The 27,918-nt window shown below is 32.7% G+C and overlaps 1 protein-coding gene across 2 annotated transcripts; it reads right to left on the bottom strand.

Annotated features, from left to right (window-relative positions):
* Positions 1 to 1,840: 1,840 nt before the first annotated feature.
* Lis-1 (LisH and WD40 domain-containing Lis-1) lies at positions 1,841 to 27,869 on the bottom strand. 2 transcript variants are annotated; one of them, XM_072004323.1, is made up of 7 exons: positions 27,715 to 27,869; positions 24,185 to 24,332; positions 8,269 to 8,422; positions 7,477 to 7,683; positions 6,830 to 7,240; positions 5,858 to 6,206; positions 1,841 to 4,622 (listed from the first exon to the last, which is right to left on the bottom strand). In XM_072004323.1, the coding sequence occupies exons 2-7, from the start codon at positions 24,220 to 24,222 to the stop codon at positions 4,549 to 4,551; spliced, it is 1,233 nt and encodes a 410-aa protein (XP_071860424.1). In that variant the 5' UTR covers positions 24,223 to 24,332; positions 27,715 to 27,869; the 3' UTR covers positions 1,841 to 4,548. The 2 variants fall into 2 exon arrangements, with proteins under 2 accessions (XP_071860424.1, XP_071860425.1); XM_072004324.1 differs by lacking the exon at positions 27,715 to 27,869 and adding an exon at positions 25,706 to 25,850.
* Between the last annotated feature and the right edge of the window lie 49 nt (positions 27,870 to 27,918).

Below are 27,918 nucleotides of genomic sequence, written 5' to 3'. Positions count from 1 at the left end.
TATTGCGCTTATTCTATTGATCCCTCCTTTTAAATTTCATTGTTAATATTTTTAAATAAGAAAAATTTGTTACGTTTTTTAAATCTTATTACATATTAAGTATTTAAAAATCATTTAACCGATAATGTCTATTAAAATATAAGGAAAAATAGGTATACTAACAATCGCAACAGTACTAAAAGCCAGTTTTATTTAGTTAAAAATATTAATAGTGGTAATTTAAAAACAGAAAGATTTTAGAAATTCCTTTGTGAATATCGATTTTTCTGTTTCAACATATGTCAATAAAGAAGGAAATAAATTATCGATAATATCTTCTGTCGTTAAAATTCACTAAATTACCTACTGTTGATATCCTTCTATTGTCCTCTAATGGTAACACAGTTTCCTACTTCTCTAATGATACATATTCAAAAATTACACATTTTATCATTGTTATCTATGATAAAAATTAGTACGTTCGTTACAACATTAAAACACGTCTATTACCAAATATTCCTATTATTGCTATTACAAGATATAATTCTCATTTTTTATCTTTACTCTTTTTAATCTTTCACAAATCATCACAAAAACTGATGAAAATACTTACTGTGTTTCTTAATACAATCCCAGATCATGTTAAATATAGAATGTGGAAGTGAAGTGCGCTATACTAATTATTATTATTAGCAAAAGCAACTATATACGAAGCGTAATATATTGCAAAACTGACTAGAAAGAAATTTTTTTAAAGTAATAAAAACTAATAAGGATTAATAAAAACTAATTCGAAATCTAAGACAAATAATGACTTGAAATCGATTTCCAAACATTATCTACAATCCTTTCAGCCCAGATATTTTTAAATTTCATCTAACCATAATTTTTATATTCCATGTATCGTCAATCAGATAGGTAAGTTTTCAACATATGTCACATTATATAGTGTAGTAAATAGTACTATTATTCAATAGTAATCTTCTTTTGGCACTTTTATTACATAGTAATCACCAGTAATAAATTCGTTTCTCAGAAAATGTTTAGAAATTTTTAAACAATTTTAGAAAATCATTACTGATACATACTTCAAATCACAAGAGGATAAAGACTACAACCTTCATGTACTTTGTACATGTTCCACTTAAATTATAAGCTTTTTTCTTTATAATTACTAATTGCAGAAAACAGCTTTGTATGGTTTAATATATTAAAAATAAAAGATTCTCAAAGAAAAAGAAACAATATAAAGGAATACAAAGTAATTTTAATATGTAACTTGTAAAAAGAGCACTATATAATAAGATCGCCAATTTTAACTGAACTTTTTTTTTATAAATTTAAGCTAAGGACACAGTTAAAATAAATTCAATTCTAAAAGTTTAGCAAATTAAAATGAACATTTTTTATATTCCTACCTCTTCGACTAATAGGTCTCTGCTAATTATTTAACTATACTTCTTACAATTAGAAGAAAAATTGCACTAATACGTATCGATGAAATTAAAACTTATAAAAACATAAAAACTAAAAATATGAAATAAATCCTACGGTATTGACTCATATGCTAGCCATCCTATTAGAACAAAAATATTTGTTAAGGTAACTAAGTTTTTACTATGTGCCACACACGTACCTGTTCATTTGCATTTTAAATTCATAAAAGAAGACCGTTATTGATGATCTTATTATTATAAGCTCTTTCTTTGTGAGCCATACAGGCGTAGGCCAGCATTATACTCGCCGTCGCGGTTTCTTAAAAGACTTTTATTCTTTGTCCCCTTATTTTCCTATGAACTCGCTAAAAATTTCGTTTCCAATTCCATAACGCAAGGATTTTTAATGAAAGTTCATCGACGTGTACGTATATATCACAAATGATGATAACACTTTATTGTTTACTCTACTAAACGTGTCAGCATCGTCTTTTCTTTTGTTGTTTCGAAGGGCGGGTAGAAAAAGCGAGAAAAATTACTAAAGCAAGTGCGGCGGAATTTACGAAAAGCAACTACGACATTACTTTTATTACGTCATCCTACGTATAAATACCGAACATCGAATTGTGTTTGGGTTAAGTTTAGCTTGTTCGATACGCGTATTTTCGTTTTTACTGCTCAATTACAATAATATACTTATGTGTGTATATATACACACTGTGTTCTTTGTGTACTATATTCGTGTATGTATATGTATATATGTGTGTGTGTATATATGTATGTATATATATGTATAATATATATCGTATATTATAAATATACATGAGTGTGTATACGTGTTTGTGTACGTGTTAGCTTTTTTTTCTCTCTTTCTATATTATAAATGTAAAATACTGACATGCATGTACTTGCGGAGTCGTGACTTAAATCGTACGCATTGCTCGCCTTTACGGAACCTGCGAGTATCGTACATGCCTCGCGAACGAAATCGAGGTACACGAGGTCGGTCGGTTGACAAGAAAGAAAGAAGTCTGTTCTGGTTTTACACGCGAGCCTTTTCAGAACACCATACGTGTAGACGTGCGATCCCGCCACGCTCCGATTCCAAAGAATCGTTTTGTACAAGAGTGCTACATTAAATTCTGTCAGGGGAAAGAAAAAGTAAACGAAGTTTCAAATCGACAGACGAACGAAGCTGTTTGATTCGAATAAAAATATTACAATTGGTCTTGCCCTTACGGAAGAATTTCCATAATTTCACCGATCCGTTTTATAGTAGACAAATAGGGACTGTTGTTCCCAAAAGAACAGAATTTCCAATATTTGTGATTACTACAAGGTTTTTTATTATCAATGGATCGAAAAATGGCAAACAACGATGCACGAACGACGACGAAACACACAGGTAATACAGCAGAACCATCTTAAACGAGTGAATGAGAACTTTTGTTTTTATTGTTCATCAAAATAATTTAGTACCATATATATATGTATGTATATATATATATATATATATCTCCCTCTCTTGGAGAGGTTTTTGGGGGGACAAATGGACAGGGGGATACAGGGTTTTTACTTAGACGAGGGAGGAAAAATGGTAGGAAAAATGTAATAGCGGAGAATAGAATATATCGTCTGAAAAATCGGCCTTAATCAATTAAGCATTGTTATACGAGGTCTCGATGAATACCTGCGTAAATATTATATATGGTGTGTGTTGTGTTTGTACCGATCGATCGTACACTCGTGGCCTGATTCTATTTTTCTCTTTTCTTTTTTCTCATGTTTCTCGTCTACGTTACGTCTGCACTACCGCTAATAGTAGTTTAGAGCTAAATATACAACTAATACCCCTCGTATCTCGGGACCCACGCAACGAATTATGCGGCTCAAGTACTTCCATACGAATACATGCTTGTACATATTTTCCTCGTATTTTCTTCACGAATCGCACGCTCCATTCGGCCGTCCCTTGCTTCTAGTATTATCGTTAATAATGCACGTTGCTTGGACGTCATGCATTGCCGAAAACCTACGTCTCTTTTATCGATACACTATATTATTTCTTCCGCATTAGATACGCCTTCGGCCGATTATATCAGATGTTCGTTCGTTCGTTTAACTTTCTTTTTTTTTTATCAGGGGAACAATTTGAAATAGTCCACTTGTATGAATAATACACACATACGGAATATGGAGTATGAATAAAACGTTCCAAATGGGCGCTACTCGATTATCAACGTCACTTGAAATCTGTCCACCCGTTTGGCACGTTCATTCGCACTTTGTTATTATTACATCGTGTATCCTTTTACTTTTTTGTACGAAGGTACATGCCACGTACTCGGTCGGAGGCTGGATTCAATTTTATCGACGCTCACAGTACACGACAAATGATGACGCCTCGCATACCTTTCTTTATACCTTTTTCTTTTAATACGTGTATACGCACGCGCGCGCGAATCTCTGTTTGTTATACGTATCGATGTCATTTTCCGATGTCACATCGTCAAGAACGCTCGAGGAGAGGTCAGCATAGCAAACGAGCGACTATGTTCTTTTCTTGTATTCCAGAGACGCAACACAAGCCGAAATTCTCGTCATTGTCGATGGATCGAGGAGGACGACACGTTCGAACGAGCCAGATGTACAATTATAACATGCTTCGTAGTGGGATAACGTTTCTGTGAAACAATCAACCAATCGTTTCGATGAAGCAGCATTGTTATGTCGGTACATTTTTTGTCAGTCAATTCGAAACACTTGAATTTCTTCTTCTCTCATTTTTTCTTTTTCATCGTCGACGAAATTATGGCAATGTCCTCCTCACGAAAGAAAGTTAATTTCGACCGACTCTCCTCGAATCGTGCAGTTCGTTACCGTAAAACGTATATGTAATATTAATAATTACTAATTATACTTTATTATAAATTAATTAAAGAGCTCTTAATCGTACGTGTTTATGTGTGTATAATAATATTAATATTAATAATAGTAGTATGTACGATAACTTTTTTTTTGTAGCAGCTTACTCTCTCGGCCCTTTTCATCGAATTCGACGCGCATCGTTCGCCTTCTCTCCAAAATCTTTCTTCCTCGACGAAGGTTTAACGAGACCCTGATGTTTTGGTGACTAGCGGCACTCCCAAATCTTCACCGTTTGATCGACACTACCGGTGACCACGTAAGGATGGCTTTTGTGAAAATCTGCAATTTATGAGGAATTTATGCAATAATCAATAAATGCAGATTACTGAAAAAATATTTCTTTCAGTTTAAGGAGTTTAAACATTTATTCTTTTGAATATTTATTATTATGTTATATATATAAATAGTGTAGTTTATCATATAGTGTCTTCTATATGATATATCATAGCAGAGTTGAATTATTTATATTTGAGTAACAGATTACATAACTATGATTACTCAGAGATAAGATATTTTGTCAAAGATATGAAATAAAAATTGTTTTTTTTTTTTTTATTTAACTAGACTATCATTACTATAACAGTTCTTCGAAGTTTGTGAACTTAATTCTTTTTCCTAATTAACAGAAATTTCAAAATAAATTCACTACATATAGAATAAGTTACAAAAAACAGAACACTTAAATAAATAAATATTATAAGATTTAAAATTGGGCTTAAAATAAAATTGGGATTAAAATGTAGGCCACTGTTTCAACAGTTTCGAGAAATAAATAATTTTTACTGATGATTAAAAGCTTATCGCTTTTAGATTCACGTAATTATCGATTCATTTTATTTTTACCACTATAGATAATACGATATAATAATCATGTTTCAGGATTAAAAAAGTAAAAACATTCGAAGTTCTAGCAACGGCAACATAAAAATTCATAAGATTTATCATTCAACTAGCAGTTATTGATGTATAAATTGTTCCGATCAATGTATCGTAAAAATAGCACGCCGGTGGTGTATATATCGAATAATCTATAAACTGACATTATATCAAGGCCATATTGTGATATGCAATTCAATTTATTTTGATATTAATTAGGATATAATGCTACTTAGAAAACCGTAAACATTTCAAGAAAGTAATCTTAAAGTAATCTAAATTTACGCTTCAATTAACCATTTAAAGTACGTATCTATTTATGTACATAAATTATTATTATATATACATAAATTTTATGAACTATTTCATATTCAAACATAAAATACAGAATATATTAAAAAGATTGATCAAAACGAAACTTGAGATGCAATAACAATATCCTAACTTATGTAATCAAAACACTTAATCATACGTAAGATAACAAAAATGATTCAATATGTTATACGATCACTTAATCTTTTTAATCGGCAACTCCGCTATACCTCTTGGATGATTAAGTAAACCTTCGTAGCTTCTTAAATTTCCAAGTAAATGCGATTTGTTAAGCTATGAAGGCCGCTTGCGAATTGTATACTCACCAACGGAAGTGCAAAAGTGGACGTGCGCTTCGAGGGTTTTCATTACCCGTTTGTTGCGCGTGTCCCAGACTCGCAGGGTCTTATCGTCAGAGGCACTGACGATAAACTTGCCACCGGGATGGAAGACGATGCCGCGAACCCAGTTGTCGTGTCCCAAGAGGGTAAAGAGACAAACACCGGCACCGACGTCCCATATACGAATTACCTTGTCTCGCGAGCCAGATGCGAGGAAAGGTCCTTCGTGGGCACCCTTGTTGTCTGCTCCTGCCGCAGCATTGATCGATGCCCTTGCACTGTCTGGTGCCCATGCGATACATTCCACTACGTGTTCGTGGTCTCTGAGTTCCACCTAAATCAAGAAATGTTTGTTAAAAAGATATATTAAATAATGGAAGCACTGGTGAAGCTTAAGATTTTTTAGAATTTATTATTACTATACATTGTAGATGTTTTGTAAATACAATTATTTAGCTTTACAAGTAGTAGTTGCTAATAAAACACTACTAAAAATGTAAACAATTACATCTGGCTTACTGCACAACAACTCAATAAAATAATATAATAACCTTATTCAAATCACTTAAATGCTTCGTAAGATTACTGTCATCAGATTTCAATTTAAAGTACCTCGTTCCTTATATTCGTTTTTAATCTACTCGTACTAATCGATTAATTTTTACCTGGCAGAACAATTACGCTACGTAGCCAAGTGTCTCAAAATCAACTTAATTGCGTTATATAATGCTTTATTATCACACACTTGTGGTAATAAAGATTCTAATACAAAATAATATCCGACGATCAACGAATTAATAGATAAGAAAATATATTTAAAAAAATCCTCTGTTTTAAAATGAAAAGAAACCCTACACTAAATGCATAATTTTGAATTACAAATCACAGTAAAATTATATCGTAAGGAATGAACCTTAGATTCTAAAATAAGTTTACGATTTGATCGTATGAAAGTACCTTCGTTTCTTTTGTTGCAACATGCCAAACCCGTACCGTTTGGTCATTCGAGCAACTAGCAATTAGTTCCCCGCAGGGGCTGACTCTGGCCATCCGTACCCACTCTCTGTGTCCCGTCAACGTTTTAACACAATACCCTGTCGCGACTTCCCATATTTTGATGGTCTTATCCCTAGAGGCGCTCACTACGAAATCCCCTTGTGGCACAAATGCGACAGAGCTGACACTGTGATCATGTCCGTGCATGGTTTTCACGCAGGCGAATGACTGGTGAAAGTCCCACAACTTAATAGACATGTCTGCACTGCATGAGACTAACAGTTTCCCAGAGACATCGAAAGAAACGTCCTGTACGCTGTCAGTGTGTCCTTTCAATGTTCTTTCAAATTCGCCGCTTTCGAAGTCCCACACCTAAGTGAAATTAACACAAATGAGAAAACCAGTTTTAGTAAAAACTAAAGGAGGATAACTTGCAGAGAGGAAACACAGCTGGAAAAAAGTTGAAAGCAATTGGCTTGGCTCGAAACGAGTATACCGAAGTCGTTTACCATGAATATCGTTTCTTAGATTAAGAACATACTCGTTTCAAAATATCTGCCATTTAGTTTCAACGATTCCTATCTACTTTGAAAAGTAAGTGATCCTACCTTAATGGTGGCATCTTCGCTGGCAGATACTATAAGACTAAAAACCGGATGGAAAATGACTCTGTTGATGGGAGCTCTGTGTCCAGTAAGACTGTACTTTTCGGGTGGCCTTGGTATCCACTCGGATGGTGACCGTTTGCTACGTGTCGGTGCTCCTTCAATGAACTCCTTCTCTGCTTCAGAGAGTTTGGATTCTAGTTCCATTACCTAGAACATTGAAACAATATTTCATTAATTATTTACTCATTCATTTCATGGCGTCGCCTTTTATCCTATTTATTACAATTACTTGTAACAAAAACAATTGATTTCAAAGGTAGTAAGTCAATATTTTAAAATTAATGCTTAATGACGAATAATAGACAAAGACTAATTGATGATTTCATGAGATCAACAACACCTATAGCAATACTGCAAATTGTCTTTGTACCTTTCAACAAAAGTGAATGGTCTTATAATTTCTTTAGCTTATAGGAGTTATCTTAACAAAAATTAGTCCAAGGAATAACTTGACATTAAGGATCTATGTTAAAATTCTAATGTGAATACAAAATTTAGAAAATGATATTTCCATACATATTAAGACTAATGCTTCCAGTACTGCAATATCTTTCATACATATTCAGAATTTGCTAAAAAAATATTTACATCTTCTCTACAAACTTTGTTCTCTGTACAAGTAATTTCTCTTAGATGTACTTTCTTACATCTACTTATTAATCTACTTACCACTTTTGAAAACTTATTAACTAGCAGTTTTAGAACTGCAAAAAGATTCTAAAATCTTTTTACCTTCTTCTGCAAGCGTATGACGGAAGTCCATTTCTTTTCCAGAAGACCTCCATACTTTCTTTCTACTTCCCCAGGCATATCAGCTTCTTTTTTGAACGCTTCCAGCGCATCTTGATAGCCATTGGTGCTTAGATAGTCCGCAATCGCCTTATTTCTGAAATAACAGATTAATTTTAGTATGACATATTGCGGAGGTAGCTAACAACAACCGCCTCTGATATTGTGTGTAACCTTGTAATCAAAACCAGTTTTAAGTAGGAAGCATAATTCATTAAGCACCGCATATGTGACAACTTTTTCCTGTATAGCAATTATCGATGCAAGGTAATTTGTTTCGCACTATCTTGTTGCTTATACGTTAGTACATCGATATTTAAACTCTGTATATCTAACGTAAGGAAGCGACACTAAAAAAATTAAATAATGTATGATTTAAATAAACACTGTTGACAGTATCACATATATCTTTTCATAAGAGAATTCAAAGTACTCAGGATTCCGAAATATCGTTATTTTAATTTATTCATTTAAAAAGTTGCAAATTAATGGTATATCCTTTTCGTGTAATTTACGGTTCTTACTTTTTGCTACATAAACATTAAGAATGAAATTTTTCTATGTATGATAATATTAATTTCGAAATATATGATACATGCTAACAATACGTTAAAAATATGTGAGTCGCTCCTGTATTTAAAGGATTTCTTTTTATGTACCAAAAAATTTATATTAATAAATAGCAGTGCTGTTGGCCCAAACATGATATTATAAAATAGATATTAGAATCGTTAAACGAGTAGTCTAATCTTCGCAGGTTTAATCTTATCGTGTTTGTTTGCTACGTAAACCAATAATGTCAAGAGGTTTCCTACTTTCAGTCACTAACATAAGTCATCAAAGTTGAACCACCGATTTCTATGTGTATTTAATAATCTGTTAATCCGTATAGTGTCTGAATTACACGTTTTTGTTTACAAATGAAACGTTATCGCCTTTGAAATCCCCGTCGTGATGAAGGAAGATGAGATCTTTGCATTAACGGAAGTAGCAGAGGTACTTGAACATTCTCCGTTAGCCTCATTTCATGAAACAAACTTTCTTCGTCGCTTCAACGTGTGAAATAACGCTGCGAACTTACACGCGTCGCTCCTCCTTCGCAATACACAGTGCTTCATATATACAGGTCGCTATTCTTAATATTAAATCAAACCTTTTTGTTATTTTATTATATCATCGTTTTACTAATTAATAGCAGGTAGATAGATAGTAAATTAACTTACATCTTTTATAATTATTAGTAAATAAACTTCGCTATAATGTTTTTCGAATTTTTGAATCAACAGTATCTTGTCAAGAATCAAACCACTATGATATAATACAATACATTATTTTAAATAAATATGAAGTAACAAGTGCATACAATAGTTCAAAATATTGGTGTATCGTCAGTCTTATTTGTACTTTTCTTTTCGTTAAAAAATTCATATTTTCGTCTCATCAAGTAGTTCCAAACTTTTGAGCAGTAGTGTATATGTATATAATTTATTCTTCTTTGGACTTGTACTAGTACAGGTAATCCTGTTATAACACGAAGACGTGTTTCATGGTTTATCGAAGACATGTTGTAGGAAATCGTGTTATGCGAGAGCAAACACGTTTCATAAATGCAGAAAGTAATAGATACTATAGACATTCCATTTTGAAAGATATTAAAAAAGATTCATATTCGTGCTATTAAAAGTAAACGAATATAAATGAAGATATACTCGTAAAAATGAGATGATAATATACGATAGAGACATTTCAGAAAAAACCTTTCACAAAAATGTTTCACTGTCATTTGATAACAGAAAAATCTTCATCTCTTGATATTTCTTCGTGAAATCAGTTTTAGAAGATTGTCATCCCTATTAAATTCGCCTATAATTTCAGAGAAAATTAGTTTGAAATTAAAAAATCCTAGCCATAGCCAATAATTTTGCAGTGACAAATTTTCTTTTTCCAATGTAGGAAATATACCTGTTCAATTTGATCTGATATTACTGATAAATTTAATTCTAACTAAAATTAATCTCTATCTAAAATTAAGTTAATTTAATTTTAACTTATCGTATTTAATTAAAAAAAGAATTAGTTTTAGATCGAGTTGTATAGAAGACATTTTCTAAAAGTATCCTATTATAAAAATGCTCCCACAATATTCATACCGTGCTATAGCTATTCTAGGATGCTTATTACCTGTATACAATATCAGCCAAACTCCATTCCTACTTGCAACATTTCCATATAGCTTAGATTAATATCTCCGAAGTATTTTAACGCCTCAAATGTGCCAACCACCGTATCACGGTCAGTGGTCGAGCTATGGTTTTCAATAATGACATTTCACTAACAACAGTTCGCAACGTAGGCCGATACAATAGAGGGCACAGGTTGAGTACGTGGGAAAGAGATTGAAAGTCGGGCAGAATTATGCCGGGGTGAAAGGCCTGAAGTCGGTCGTTCGTCTCTGTTCACCTGCTTCACGTGATAGTACGTGGCGAATTATCACCATGAGTTCTGTTCCGCACCGTTCAAATGCCGGCAAACAAAGCAAATAGCCGGAAAGCGCGATCGATTCTCTTTCAACGATCCACCGAGACCTTTCACTTGATCGAAACGAGAGACGAGACGTAATAAATTACTATCGCCGCGAACCACTTTGCTCTTCGTTCCAGTTATCGGGACATGGCCATTTCGCTAATTATTCAACTGTTTTAGGACCCGGCCGTCGATTAATCTCGAGCAGAGAAAGTTACGCAGGTGAGCGAAAACGCATTCGTAGAACCGTCATTCGAGGCGGTGCACGCTGGTCCACATAAACGAAATTTAATCCAGTGGTTTAAAAAAGATGAATTAAACGACCCAAATAAAATTTTTTTATTTATAGATTCCCTATTTCTTAATGTGTCGTGTTATTTCTCACAAAATTCAGTTACGTTATATATTTGCAAAAACCAAAATGAATCTTTTAGTTCTATAATTACTTATAAAAGTTTTTGGCGAAGAAATTGATTTCCTAGCTTTTAGTCTATTATAAACATATCAGGATTTATTTTTGTGTACAAAAATTTGTAACTATTTAACGACCTAAACCTCTCGGTTTTTCGATCTTGGGCCAGTATGCGCCATACGGAAGAAGAAAGAATGTTGATCGATTTTCGATCGATTTAGTGGGTCAAAGATTACTATGCACGAAACAGGTCAGACAAAACGATTCTGGTTGTTTTATGCTCGCGTGAATTTCAAGGATCGGAGGTCGCTCAGCCGATGTGATCTTCTTTTATGCGAAGACGATCCCTTTCCACTCTCTTTTGCTCTTCTTTTTCCATTTACCTTAACACACCCGTCAACGGGTATCGCGTACTCGAGATATAAGGTTTCCCATCGCAGAAACGCGCCACGAGAACTGCATCCATACGCGGTTCTACTGCTTAGATTCTTCGCCTGAAATTGTTTTTGCCCTTCTCAAATCAATTCATTTCATATAAATAGCGTGGTTAATTTAATTAATTTATTTAGACGGGAGTTCTCTTTCACTGTACATATATTTCATCAATCATTATGGAGCATCTTTGTATTAAATTTTAAACAGCTTGGAAATATTTTGATATTATGTACAATTAATTACGAACCTTATTATTTCATTGTAAATTGTAAATTACCAAGTGTAGTAGAATAAGTATAGGGTAGAGTAATAGTGATATATTATCTGCTATTTAGTACTTTGTTAGTATTTCTAATTACGTAAGTAATGTAATTATACACTTTGAAGTCCGCGTACCTTTAATAACAATACAAGGTTCATCTTTATCTAGGTTCTACACATTAGACTGAATAAAATCTACGATTCTTCTGCATTAGCGTGATACAAAAGATGTAAGTAATTTGTCTAGTGGTTATTATTATGAAATTAAAAATCAGCTGTCATAAGATTAAAATCCAAGAGATATTAGCCAAATTGTAAGAGAAAAAAAATATCCATAACTAAATAATTCAGTAATTAATCACTTTCTATTTTCTAAATTTAGTTATGTCACTCTTCTAGCAAACTAACAATACGAACGAATTTTGCTTTAAAATAAAATACAAAGAATATCGTCTTCTTCACCAATTTGAATGGTATAATATCTAATAATTGCAAATTACATGAAAACTGATATATGTACATGTTTACTTAATATTTTCTCCAATAATTACATTAACCAGGCACCCCATTACAGTAAAAACGGAATATTATCTTTGTTTCTAACGCTCTTTGTAAATCATTTTCTATTCACACTCGGAGCCTTCTTCAAGCTTATGCATAAAGTAAACGTAGTCACGGAATACGTTCTACCAGATAATCAACGCGTTTGTATCATTAATTGGCTATTAACATTTAACAGGGCACACATAAATAAAAGTATGCAAGATAACGTAGATTAATTTCTCTGCAATAAAATCTATCGGCACGTCTTGCTACTTATAATTTACGTGTAAATTTCAACTCTTTAATTATAGTTCCATATAAGCCGGAATAACAAGGTAGCTTTTAGAAAGTGATTCTTGCATCGATCAACGAAAGTTTTCTAGTTGAACGAGTCTGTTACTTTCGTAAACAATCCTCTTTCTTTAAATAAGATACCAAAGAGAAGTCGAGGAAGTAACTATTCCATAAATAATGCATTAGACAAGAGCGTGCGAGATGTTGAAACAAAGATTCTTAAGAAGTTATTTGAATAATTGTGAAGTTGAAATGATAAAAGACGTAAGCGATAAAAGAGATAGTAAAAAAAACTATTTTTAGTGGAAGGAGGTATAAATTCTGCATGGTAAAAATATTTATAAATATTAAAATGATATATTTTAATTCTTACATCAGTTTTAGAGAACTTCATTTTAAATCACTCGTCTTTCACTGTCACGAAATAGAGTTAAGTAAACAAAAGTAAACAAAAAATGAATAAATTTAACTAAATATATTCTTTACCACTTATTCTTTCTCTGAATTTATAAATATGTTAAATACTAAAAATCAATAACATGCAAGTGACAAATAATGTAAATGAGATAATAGACATAAAAAAGTATTTTATTTCCATTGGAAGTCCAGTTCTGACTGTAACATAGTCTACTATCATTTCAACTCTTCAATTGAACAATTCACATCAAGTGGAATAAAACCCTTTTCTGCTGTAAATCACTCACTGTTTCGTGTCACGACCATCCTACTACTTATAGCAATTTCAGTATACTTATAGCAAGTGGTGAGGTTTAAGATGCCGAATATACAATAAATAATCTAGATTGTGTAACAATAGTATGAATGTAGAGATGTTTGAAAAAAATGTTACCTAATACGATAAAAAAGTAAGTTAATGTAATTTCGATCATAAAACATTCACAAGCTATCAACGTAAGTTTAAACCTCGTCTCACGATTTTATCCTTTTTTTAATTTTACTAAGACTATAAACAATGTTTCATTTATGTGTAAAACCGACATACTTCCGAGATCGTGTAATAATAACTGTGATGATGAATACCAGGGAGTGAATATTATTAATACTGCCCATTTTAATTTTAATTATTACAAATCATGTAACTTTTAAATTATAATAACAAATAAAAATCTAAATAAAAAAGTAAGTTTTCAATTAAAAAAGAAAATTATGCGTTAATACAAAAACAATTTATTTATCAATAATATTTATAGATATTCTAAAGTAAAATGTTACTAAACGTTATTATTAAAATCAGAGAAAGATTTCGATTAAAAGAAAATAAAATGTTACATAAATTTGTACTTTAAAAAAATCATTGTCTTTTATTACTGTAATAACGTGCAGCACGAAACAGAACTTTTTGCTGAACGCGGAACGCGTCGTTAAAAAAGTCGTCTCTCGGGACTACAATTCTCTGTTACATCTCTTCAAAAATGAAGGCTTTTGAAACCCTTTTACACGGTGGTTCGTATCGATCGTGTTGCATACCACTTTCACCCTTCTCCCCTATTATTTTCCACTTTCTTACATAGTTAACGAAATAGAATGGGAGAAACGTTGACCAACGCGAAGGGGAGGAGCTTTATCGATTGCTAGGTCTCATTGCAGCCAAGCCGATCTTCCCCAACTTTCATGTATATACTCAACTCGAGTGTTCTATACGACTTAAAGCACAGTTAAAAACCTTTTTCCACGTTCTTTTACCCTCTATTGTCTCATTAAGGAATCCAGCGAATCTCATTTCCCTTTAACACCGTGCTCAATCGTGTGCATAATTGCGATATCGTAATTACCCGTAACTTAAAGAAATAAATTGAAAATTCCATTTCACTTGCCAATTCAGTTGTAAATTTCACTAGCCTACAAAACGTTAGTTTCTATCGTTTCTTATTTTAACAACAAAATGGGGAGATTCCAAAGAAAATAATAATAATTATTATTCTTTTAAACTTAAAATTATTAATGAAAGAGGTACCAAGTACCGAAATTCACAGAAAGATTGTATATTTTTAGAGTAATTTTTATAGTAATTTTTTAATTATTGAATTATGATATACTAAATATTATTTTTATAATAAATTAAAATTTTTGTATAATTTTTTATAGAACCTACATTTAATATACTAAATATTAAAAAATTATTAATTTTGCTGATCTTGCTAACGTTTCAATTATCATTAGACTGTGCATTTTTACACACCTGTGTGAAATTTAAAGGTGCAAAGATGCACAGAATACATATAATATGCAAAAGTATAGAAAATATAGAAGTATACCACTCGTTATAAAATCTATTCAGTGGTTAAAACAAATTGCTTAGGTTCCATTTCTCTACTTGATTGCATTCATAAAAATATAAGTTTAGATGAAAGTCCACAGTCTAGTGATAATAATTGGTTTGCGTCAATTATGATTAGCTCACTAATTTCTTTGTTTCATAACTTCTGCATTAATGATCGGCTTGAACTCGAACAAAAAAGAACTGCTTCATCAAGTATTCCGAGTTGAAATCGATCGTTTCCTGCGACGAAAGCTAGCCAATGGTGGCTCGTCAAATATTCCTAGGTAGCAATTTCCTTGTTTCCCGGATTTCAATGTTTTCGTGACTAGACGATTTTTACGAACAAAATACAAACAAAATAAGCAAGAAAAAAGAGCAAGTTCAGTTATCGATCATGACTGGATCAATGAACGTTTTAACAACGAGGCGTAAGTTTCACTTGACTCTAAAGAGCACCGAATCGTAAACACCGAAGCCTGGTAAGAGGTAGATATACTCTAAGTGGCCACCTGCGATGATCAATGAAACCCTTTACCGCCCTCAGGTCATATATTCTTTCCAAAGATCCTATTGCACTTTAATATAATGACGCATCTGTTCAGTCATTCAAACTTCCGGAGATCTACTCCGAAAACGTTCCTGTTATAACTTGTAAAATTATAATGCTATCAGGTAGTAGAATTTATGTAAATTAAAGGACAGTTTGATTATTTCTTCTTCGTTTTGTCTATTAACCAGGACTTTTATCGTTTCATAATTGGAGTTATTATCCAGTTAAGAAATTTATCTGCAGCATGAATTCAACTTGGCTCATGTATATTTACATACAATTTTTTCATTTCTTTTGAATCGTATCCTGGATATTTTCCTGAAATCCACGTCATTTTTAGGTATTTTGAATGTCTTAACGGTTCAATGTTAGTTTTCTTAACACTACCTATCAGTAACGCTATCTAACTATCAGAGTGATCAAAGTGATTAAGAATTTAAGAATTTCATTCTACGCAACAATCATTTTGTATATTCATTTAAATGTTTTGACATAATTTAACTTTAACAAAAGGATTTTGAAATAAATGAAAACAGGAAAAGGACTCCTTTGTAATCGTAATATTTTGCAGAATTTTACATACGCAGCGAAATTAGTAAACCTAATCAGCTGACGCGAATATGTTTGCTGATAGTGAAAGAAAATTAATTCGCTCTAAGTATCCACAACTCGATCTAACTAAGGTAATAGATTCATTGAGTGAAGTATCCCAAGTTCAAGTTCACAGTATCAGAGAAACCTATAATCATGTTTCCGCGTAAATTCATAAAATTAGTATGCTAACGTTCGTTGTATTCGTTCATTTATTACAATATATACTTTCTACTATTATCAACATTTTTCAGTAATATAAAATATTTTTAAATACCTTAAATTTTTTAATTATTCCCTTAGAGCAAAACTAAAGACTACAATTAATAGAACGACCTCCTTTGTCTAGCATACTAATCGTATATATAAATAATATGTATATCTAAGCTAGATAAAAATAAATCAAATGAAATCATTTCGGTTTCGCGTCATCTTGTTAGAATTTAAAATAGTTCGTTTGCATAAAATTAAAAGTGTTTATGATAAGAATATATATTTATTACAGATAATTTAATTAAGACAAACGATATTCATATTTACCATCTGTTACAGAAAATTTGTCTAGTTACATAATTTTTATAAATAGTACTCGTCACTATTCATTTGTCAATGGATTCCTAATAGAGTAGCAGCTGAAAGAGTCTCAATTCATATGTTAACGAGAAAGATACTTGAGAATTTTGTACTCACAATCAGCACACTACCTCAAACATTCTATCATTTTTATTTTTAGACCATCGTTCTTCAAAGTGTCGATATTATTTTAACATAACTTTCCCACAGTGCGTACCACTCATTCGATGCATTGTTCTTCTATATCTCTTTCGCAATACCTGCTGTAAATATCGTTTTGGCTTTCAATAAAGTTTTTTAGTACCTCCATATATGCCGTTAAGAAAGTTCTTTCACAACGCACCTGTCCATTACGAGTCTGTGCGTTGAAAAGCTATAATCAACTATCAATAGGTATATCTCATTATCATATAACTACGTTGTCGCAAATGACGTTTCTAACTTGTGAAATTTAATAATATAATTTATTTACTGGCAGATTTTAAGTATGATGAGATCAGTAACTCGAATATTCATATAAATAAATTATGTGAACTTTCAACTAATATAATTGATGATAAATAATGAAGCAAATTCAAATACGTTCCTATTCGTATTATGCGGTATTGAACGCTCAATTTCTACCGTATGCTTTGCTAGAGGAGTGACGCAACTAAAAAAAGAACATTTTTCAGGAAATAGAAGATTTGACGTAGAAAATTATTACTCAACTATTTGGCAACGAAAACATCTTTTTCTTCCGCGATTAATATAACTTAGGTTTTGCTTCACAACAATTTTGAATTACAACGGTGGTCTTTTAAATTTTATTTTAAATAGTAATTTTATTCAATATTCATGACACTCCCCCATAAATATGTTGCTTTATCATCTTTGCAGGCTTCTCGAAATTAATAATTTTTTAAAAAATATGTCATTCTTCTAAAGCTATCGTCCACTGATGATGTAAGACTGAGAAAAATTTATTTCGCAATCGAAATTATAACATTCATTGCATGCAACACATTCCCTGCATATTATATCATGCTTCGATTCTACATTCTGACCTACTTAATCCCCACAACCATGTTTTCAGCCTGTTAATTGTAAAACCATGATCTTTGTTCGTGATTCACTTTTCTTCCACAGTCTTGCGAAATCCAAGCTATTTACATAATAGTTTCAAATAATATACAACTTGCACGAACGAATAATTCAATAAAAAAATAAAGCCTTAAATAGGTATGGAGAAAAATGTATTCGTTAAATTACAATGTAATCCCTTTTTCGTTTTACACGCATCTTGTATTGTTCCAGAAATGTGCGAAAGAGAATAGGAAAATTTTCTTGTGGAATGGTGTTTAAATGCTTAGTCACCGCTATCTAAATCCTCTCACGATCAGAAGTATTTTCACCTCCGAGAACAGAAAAATGTATACCTGTAGGCGGTCAATCAAATGAATAGGAGGGAATTTAGTTGATAATTGAACTTCTCAGCAGTCAAACTGATCAATTACACTTTCATTTTTATCCCTCTATATGATTAGCATTGAATTTCTCCACAAAAATAGACGATCTTACTTCCTTAAGGTTATTTATTACAAGAGGATGATATGAAGAATTGAAAATTCTTGTAGTTTCATCCTTCTCCTCTGCTATTTCAATTTATGGTATCGATCAGTGTGCCTCCTGAGAGACGCAATTAATAACACACAAGCGACAGTAGGAAGTTGCTTTCTTTAAAAATAATAGCAAGAGAGTAAATTCGCTTAATTCCTTACAAACCTATCCCACTTCACTCTTTCTAGTTGCAACATATTAGGCCAAATCAACACTATTATTTTTGTTTCCTTTTTTGACGCTAATATAACTTGTCAATTTACTAATAACTATTAGTTGATGAATCGCCCTGCTTCAAACATTTCACCTTCAGCTAAAACCACACGCATCAATCTTACAGATCACTTTACTATGTAACATTCTCTCGTAAAATACAAAGGAAAAAAAAGTTTCAGAAATTTCCTAGACAAATTGCATTTATGCATAACCGATTCGTTTTTTGTCGGCGAATATCAGCCGCGTCAGTTTTCATTTCTAACCGCTTTATTAACAGTTGCCCCCCCCCCAAAAAAGAAAAAAAAAAAAAGGAAATTAATAACTATTTCAAAAGTTTCCTAGCCATCTATGCGTAACCAATTCGTTTTTTGTCCACGAATATCAGCCGCGTCCTTTTGCATTTCTGATCATCTTATTAGCAGTTTCACAGGAAAAAAAACAATTAATAAGTATTTAGAAAATTTCCTAGACCAACTGCATCTATGCATAACCAATTCGTTTTTTGTCCGTGAATATCAACCGCGTCCTTTTGCACTTCCGACCAATTTACTTTATCATTTCCTCGCCAACTAAACCTCATCTATTTATAGGAAACTTTAAAAAAGACATAAAATATATATATACTGGTATTTAAATGCACAAAATAAATTTTTCCATAGATCCGTTTCATTAACCAGGATAAAAATGTAAGTTCGCATAAGCATCCGCGATCTATCCAGAAGCACTTGTTTCAAAAAATTTCCTAAACAAACTGTATGATCTTATCAATTCAAACTGTATCAATCTATTCTTTATTAACGGATATCAGGCTGCGTCGTTCTGCATTTCCCCGCTCGTCCGTTTCTTTCTCTCCCGGGTCAGGCTGGCAGCCGTCGTCCACCGGTTCGACGCGTTATCGATCCCGCTATTCGCGCGTGCTCAAGAGACGCCCTCTCCTGCGCCAGCTGCCGCGCACGACACGCGCCGATCCACGACCGATTTGACGTCACCGGAATTAGTCGGCATCGATCGACACCGCGATCGATGTTGTCCCGTTTTCCCATTAATAACATCGCAAAGGGTGGGCGGGGGGTTGTATCGCGAACACCGACAACCCTTGGCTCCCGACGCGACAACCGACCACGACCGACAGTCCCCCTTCAAGGAGAAAATTATAGAAACGCACAGTTTTTCGTCACGCTGACTTATTGATTTTTGCCATGCTAATTTCAGTCCCTTCGTTTCAAACGAACCCGATTAATTGATCGCTCGAGGATAGTTATAAGGTTTCGTGCAGACACGATAAAAATCACTTTCAGTTCGACGATAGTTTTAGCTCTTTCATTCATCAAGAAAATAAGCAAATGGAATATAAAGTGGCGATAGCTGAAGGAATGTCGTAAAGTATATACACGTGAGTTTGTACATTTTTAACGAGATTCGTATAGGTTTTTGAAAGATGTATATGAATAAAATCATGATATACTGAAAAAGGAGCGAGATGAATAGCTTCAGAGGAAGTATTTGAAATTGTAAGGCTTCCGAAGACTAAAGGTTCCAGCGAATCGAGTGATGATATACAACACTTAATATTTCGAACAATATATACGAAATATGTAATGATAACTGAATGAGAAACATAAAAAGAATTTGATGCGCGCAGTGTAAAATTAATCATCATTTGGTGAGAAAAATCTTCAAGCCAAAGAAATTTGTCACGAGTGTCATTAATTTTGAAACAGATATAGATATCTGAATTTTTTGCCAATGTTCCCTTAATTTGATTCTCTCCTTTACTTTTTTATCATTGGAAAAAAGATGGATTTATAAAAATTTTGAAACAGGCTCATTATTTTGAAAATATTACATGCCTCATCACACGTTCATGAATGACACTTTTATACACTGTGGCTATCGTATCGACTACGTATGACGTCATTATGACAGGTAAAACATTCCGATTGAAAGTAACATTAACTTCATGATATATATGCAACGTTTACTCTTATTTTACGCGCTGAAATTGGCTAAACATTAATCAATTCCTTTATTGAATCAATTTATTTTATGATTACCTTCTCAGAAAATATTTACGAAACCTCCTCGATATTTTTCATTGAAGTAACTTGCTTCCATTTACAAAATTATTTCACAATACTTCGACAGGGCGTAAAAACGTTTTCTCGTTGATACACAACGTGGAAGTGTGTTATGTTCGTTTGATCTTTAGCAAGCTTGCATTTTCGAGAAAGATAAATATATTTCTTCAGAAATATTTGTTTAAAACGGTAGTTTCGCTGCGTTTCTCTTTTATCGTGAGCTCGTTTCTTTCTATTCCATTTGCTATCCCATTTCGAAATACGAGGTATAGTGATTCATGATTGATGACACTGGTTAATTCATGTACCCGACGAACCTGAGTCAGATTTATGTTTACAGATCATTTCGCGGGAATCGAATGAAAACGTATTATACGGAATAAATCATCACACAGTCATCATACTTGATTTCCGTATGTACATCGAAATACAGAAAATACACAGGTACAATAAACATTTTAATTTACTTGTTCATCCATCAGTAATTATTATTCGCGTTACTCCATTGGCATTATTATTATTTCTATCGTTATATGCTCGATATAATTTCTCACGTGTATATCTACTGCAAGTTCAATAATTAACTCAAAATTCGTCGATTAAGAATTTTGAAAACAAAGTGAAAAGTAAATATCTTTTAAACAAGCTACTTTTTTCAGTTACGGATAGAGATAAATATTTAATAAGTTGTCTTTTTCTAGGTTTTCAAATTCTAAAACAATTTATCATTTTACATATTTACTTGGGTTTCACTTATTTAATCTGTATATTTAGTTTTCTCGATATAAATTTCCAACCGTTGGATCAAGACATTTCAAGATAAGAATAAAACTAATCGTGCTTAATTCCAATGATTAGCATGTGATGCTATAGCTAGAAAGGTATATGCAAATGCAGTTTAATCCAACGTTTATATGAAAATTATATAATTTCATAAGAGTTCCGTATTATCTCAGTTTTTCTACCAACTTCGCTAGAATTATTTCGTCATACGTTCCACTGTATATTTTTATGAAACACGCCTGTTTTTCAAAATGAGAGAAGCTTTAAGTAGCTGTTAGCTACTTAAGGGCATTCACTTTCCTGGTATTTACAATCGCTGTTCAAACAAAAGCTCATTAGCTAATTAAACTTCTATAAAATTAAGGTGGAGCCACTAGATTTTTCAAAATTCTTCTCCAAGAGTTCATAATATTAAGAGAAACAAGACTATGGTAAATATGTATGATTTTTAACATTTTACAAGCACTCGAAAAGAAATACGAAAACATTTTTAAGTTATCATCATCACTCTGTTATCACCATCTTTCTCATCAAAATCATACTAAAATATTAAGAGTAATACATCATCTCACTCTTAAAAAATGCATTACCTAAAAACCATCATGGTTCCATCAAAATTCATGGAACAAATTTATCAAGATACTTTTAAGATACTACATTTCTCTCTCTAAAAACATCGCTATGTATAATATAATCTAATTTCCTCCCAAATATCCTATCATCTTAATAATTGATTATTCTTAACGAAGATGAAATCAATACCGTCGTCTGCCATTGCTATTTTTGTACGTCACATAACGTATTTTATTCGTCTCATTTTTAACTGTACATATTAGTGATATCTTAAATGTTATACGTTTCGCAATACTTACAGAGTAATCTCAGATTTCGATATTCGTAATGTTTTAAATCCAGTCCCTAAATTATATCACCATAAAAATGAAAGAAAAGGAAAGTGGCTAGTACGCAATAGGGTCTTTTGTTCTCGCGTATTCAACTGAGATTAATGCGACCTTACTGGATAAAATTTCGTTACGTTGCAATCCCTTTCATCTTTTCCTGTTCTCGCGGTGATTCTACTCATTATGCACGCCTTACATGTGCGTAACAATTGACATGTTGGTGCGTTGCCTGTGTTATTACTACCATATAAATCTTACAGCAATTCTTACTAGAAACACGTAACACGTATCCTTTACCGAACCTTAGTTTCTTTCAGTAAATAGTATGTACTTTCAATTGCAAACAACTGTTCGTAACATATTTTTTGCCCATTTTATCTTGATCGACTTATTGTTATCCATATATTTGTTAAAATAAAATGTATATAGCTGAACAACTTCCTTTCATAAAAAAAGTAAAGAAGTGAAAAGTTGTAGATTTATTAAGATAAAAGCAATGTCTACCTATCTAAAGCTTTATTTTAATTGTTGTGAATATATTACACAGAATGAAATATTTTGTGAAGTTTAATTTAAATATTTCTAAATAATTGATGTACATCTCGAAATTATTAATCATCAACTACTAACACATACATTCTTAAATCTACTTCTATTCATGCAAAATTATTAAAATACATTTAACATAAACATTTAACACTATATACAATTAAAACATTTAGATTCGCTTTTATCAAATTCCTCATATATTTGGAAAAGTGTTCGAATCCAAACAAGAATTTTTCAACACTTCCCAATCCCACAACTACTGTTTAGTCTTTCATAAATTGGATTATCGTGGTTTCCAACCGATTTGCTAAACTAGTTCTAAGGATAAGGGTACCCAAAATCGAACAAACGTTCTCATCTCTCTCATTATCAGAATATTCTAACCCATCGCTAGTGCTCCTTCATTACTAATTAGTATGCATTGCGTGTTACAAAACATGCTCCGGCTATAATCGCGCGATAAAAATTTCACGCAACGTGCTCCTTTCCTGTAGATGTGTTGCAATAACAATACATCTTTACTGTTCAATTTCGATCCCGTTTCAATTGCAAGAACTGTCAGAGTTATAATAATAATTTAAGATCTTGTAAGGATTGATTCAACAAATTTCAACAAATTTCTTCCTATGCATATTTTCGATTACATTTTAATACTATGCTATCAAGAAAAGAAAAGAATAAAAACATAAAAGCTATTATGTAAGAAATTTTGAAGTTTCAATATACAAAATAAAAAATTCTAAATATAAGTAGATATACAAAAGATATATATGATGTTTATAAGATGTAAATTATGTTTAATAATTATTTAAAAAATAAATTATTTTCTAAAGAAGAATGACTTCATTTCAAAAGAAACGATATTGCCTTTTATACAATATTTGTAATTACACTCGTTAATTTAAAGAATTTTTAAATAATAACAGCCAGAAATCAATTCATCTGAACTTCGTTTATTGAAACGAAATTGTAATTAGTAAATACTCGGTCAATTGAATACCTGTCGATTAAATCTACGCATCTGAGTATGAAGTTCTACTTATTTGAATAAAAAATCGTAGGAAGCGTGGAGAGTCGATGAATTCCTATTATATGAACGGTTATATGAACTGTCTCCTTCCCAGACGAGTAGAGATAAATGATATTCTTCTATTTGATCTATTTGATTCTATATAATCAGAATAACGTTATCAGAATAACGTAGTCAGAGTAACGTAATATAATCAGATTTTCTAGTGGTTTTGATAAATGAAAAAATTTGGAACTTACAACTCCTCCCTCTGACGTTGAGACAGCACCATTTTCATGATCCTTGCGTGTGTTTACTGGCTGATACTCAACAGTGATTCAAATGAGCGCGACTAGATTTTTCTCCAGTCAGCTCCTGGTTGCTTTAATACCCAGCCATCGACATCGCCTACAATAGGAAATAGACAGTTTAATTTTTAACACAGTTTCATGTTTAAGGAAATAGAGTACGTTGAAAATTATAAATTTTGATTACGATCATTATATTCTAGAATCAAAGATTGTTATTAAACAATTGTCTATTGGACTGAGATATACAGTATCTAATTTTTATAGAAGAATTATAGTAATTCTTTCCTTGAATGCTAGAGACTAAAATGATATTACATTCCAAGAGAAAGTAATAAAGTTTCCTTTTTATATTTATCTTAGACCGCTTAATTTATAAGATTATTTTTCTTTATAAAATTCTGCTTCCTTTTTCTTAATTTTATCGGGATTTCCTTTTATATAGATTATTTTGATTGGGAAATAATCAATGTTGACAACATAAGGATTCAAATTTGTAACTATAGAGACTCTTAGTTCGTTCTTTGTTACGAGTATAATTAACTAGTGAAATCAACAAGTAAAATGTGCAATTCTAAATAAATAGACATATCCATTTTATTCAACAACTACAGTTACTGCGTCTAAAAAAGATCTCACATGCATAACAATCTTGCCACGTGTTGTCATTCCTCAATCGCAAATGATACTTCAACATCATAATCCAATATCTCCTTCTCTTGGTCAATCGGTCGATTAAAATTAAATAATACTTTGTTTTTCATTCGATTTTATGGGAAAAGAGATAACATTTCAAAACGATAATTAACAGTTGTTACCAGAAAAGACGAATATTACTAACAATTACATAAATTAAATAACAAAAAATGAAAGAAGAGCAAATATTTCAATTTCTCAGAGAAAAAACGATAAGATAATATAATTTTTTATATTCCTACAAAAGTTACTGTTTAATTAGGCTTTACCGTTCAAAATACTTCCAGCGTAACAGTTACTTTCTTATTTAATAAAAAAAAAAAAATAAAAAAAGAAAGGAAATACACGAGCATGAAAGGAAATTCAGACGAATGTGTGAGAGCGGTTTGTCCTGAAATCCTTAATCGGAACAATAACATGCTCCTAACTCTCATAATTTATTTTACTTTCCAGGATGGTAGAACAGGAGGTGATTCGACAAGAAACTTCGTTCATTTTTTTTTATCTTCACTATCAGAAACATTAAACTTAACAACAATGTAGAAGATTTTTGCACACAATTGTAACTTTAGTTTTTGAAAAAATTTCCATTTCAAAATCTTTATTTTATATTATAAATCAGACATTATCCAAAGAATAAAAGTATTTATTTTCCTTGAGAAGTTGTATTCTAACCCAACTAATAACCTTAACAATGCGATAAATGTTTATATCAAATAATTTTATATAAACACTACACAAAATCAAAGAAGAAGAGAAAAAGAGTTAAATACATACGGTATTTCTGTATAACTATACTGATCGCATAGTTAATACTTAAACGTAGTATTTGTAAACAACGTTTGTAAATATCAACATATCCGTATATTGTCCACTTTGCATCACTAAATTTTCTTAATTAATACCTTAAATAATACCTAATCATCTATATAAAAGACTGAAATTATGAAATTTTATTTGTAACGAAAGTTTTCGATGGTATTGCAACACTTTATTCAGCTAGAAACAGCAAGGACCAGAATATTGATTATATTCCTTAGCCCCTGCCAAACCCACCCTCGCGATGCGATCCGTGGAATGACATAACATTTGGCAAAACACGCGGGTCACGACCAAATAAACAGGAACGCAACTGGACGACGATGATTGAACGGCAGTCACAAAAGTCTACTGTAATTGGCGAATACGAAACGAAATCAGCCAATTAGAATGAACGAATCGAGAGCGGCCATCTTTCCCCGGTAATGTTCGAGTCTGACCTAACGATCAGAAAACGCTCTCTTCAAACAATCTTCCTGATTGTCTTTCGTACGCAAAGAAACGTGTCGTGGGAACAAATACTTTAAAAGGAAGGACCTTGACAATCGAGAAAGCGCGCTGCGTCGTCGCGACGCTTTATGACGATGCTTATCGGCGCGATGCGCCGTAATCGATAAACCGGCTGTCCGCCCACCCTCGTTGCTGTGTATTTCACCTTACGGTGCATTCAAATATTCATCACGGCCTGCTTTAATTCCCTACAGCCAGTCACGTTAATATACACTAGAAAAACTCATAATAGAATTGTTCAATCAATCAACGAAATCTCTTTTAATAATATCAACAATGGTATTGATATGTCTTGTATTGACTCCACTTCGACTAGATACAACCCCACTTTTCGAAAGTGTTTTATTACGAATTGAGTTAGATGCAGATAAATTCGATGGAATTATATCTCTGAGCAGAAAATCATGTTTAATAAAAGGAAGAAACTCAAACTCGTAGAAAATTTTCACAGAAAAACATGAAGGAAAACACAGATATTATTTCAGACGGTAATGATTAAACCATCGAGTTGCTTTCTAATTCGCGATTTTGCTAAGGCGCATTTGTATGTGATATTAATGACCAATGAATTTTTGCAACGACTATTTCCGGGATCATCAGTACGGGTGAGCGACTCTTGGCCTTCTCGACCCCGTGCACCGTGAATCTACCTGTGGCTTCGCTTCTCTAGACTCTAATCTCCTTACATGTTGGCACAACGAGTTGATCGAAATCGTTCACTGCTTCAAACATTACCGTGACTCGTTTACGCGCGTACGAATAGGACGAATTCAAGACTCGTTTGACAACAATGCTAATTTTCATGAAAAAATTCGCGTAACCTTAAGAGATATAAGCCCGCGACGAGGACTGATCAAATAATCCATATTATAACATTCCAAAGATATAAGAACATCAGAAGGAATTCAGTTCGCTGACAGACTCGACAGCTGATCGCTGAGTCGACAGCAACTCGCACAAACAACGTCTGTCAAAAGATGTAATCTGATCATTTCTCATTGTTTGGTAGCTGACAGATAAGATAATGCTCGAGACTGGAGAAAAAACTGAAATTCGGTACAAACGTTTAAGTAGGCTGGCTCGCGAGTTGCGGCAAAGCGGTTGTACCACCGCACGACGCAAACGGTCATTCGCGAAAAAATCAATTCGAAGTGACGTGCAACATGTATGTTGAATATGTGTGGAACATGGTTGGATGACTGGCCGAAAATCATCAACCGGTATCTTAATCGGTATTTGATCGAGTGTACACTGTCAGGCAATGTCACGTCGGTCAGAAAGCGCTGCTAGAAGATCATCGGGCGAACGCGGAACAACCGTTTGTTGTAAATCGTGCACGGCCATTTTGCTAGAACCTGTCACGTCTGGTTGCAGTATATTTTACAGTCAGATCAACGTACTAACTAACGAATGCAACGTGAGAATAAAAGTCCGCGTACTTGAAGTCCGATACTCACTCTTTTTAACGGAGTAGCAGTAACCGGGATCCTTTGAAATCGGAAAAAATCACGGGAAAACCGGACTAACACAACCACCGAAGAACTACTCGAAATAACTTCTGCGATAGGACTGTCTCACAAGGTGGCGCCTGCGAAAGTCTTCCTTTCTAACGCATGCGCCAAGTATCGATGTCACTAATCTTTTTCGCTCTCCGGAGGAAC

This window comes from Bombus fervidus, chromosome 5 (genome assembly GCF_041682495.2).
Source record: "Bombus fervidus isolate BK054 chromosome 5, iyBomFerv1, whole genome shotgun sequence".
NCBI lineage: Eukaryota > Metazoa > Arthropoda > Insecta > Hymenoptera > Apidae > Bombus > Bombus fervidus.
The sequence above is the reverse complement of the archived record's forward strand: the minus strand, read 5'-3'. Positions and strand labels throughout refer to the sequence as shown.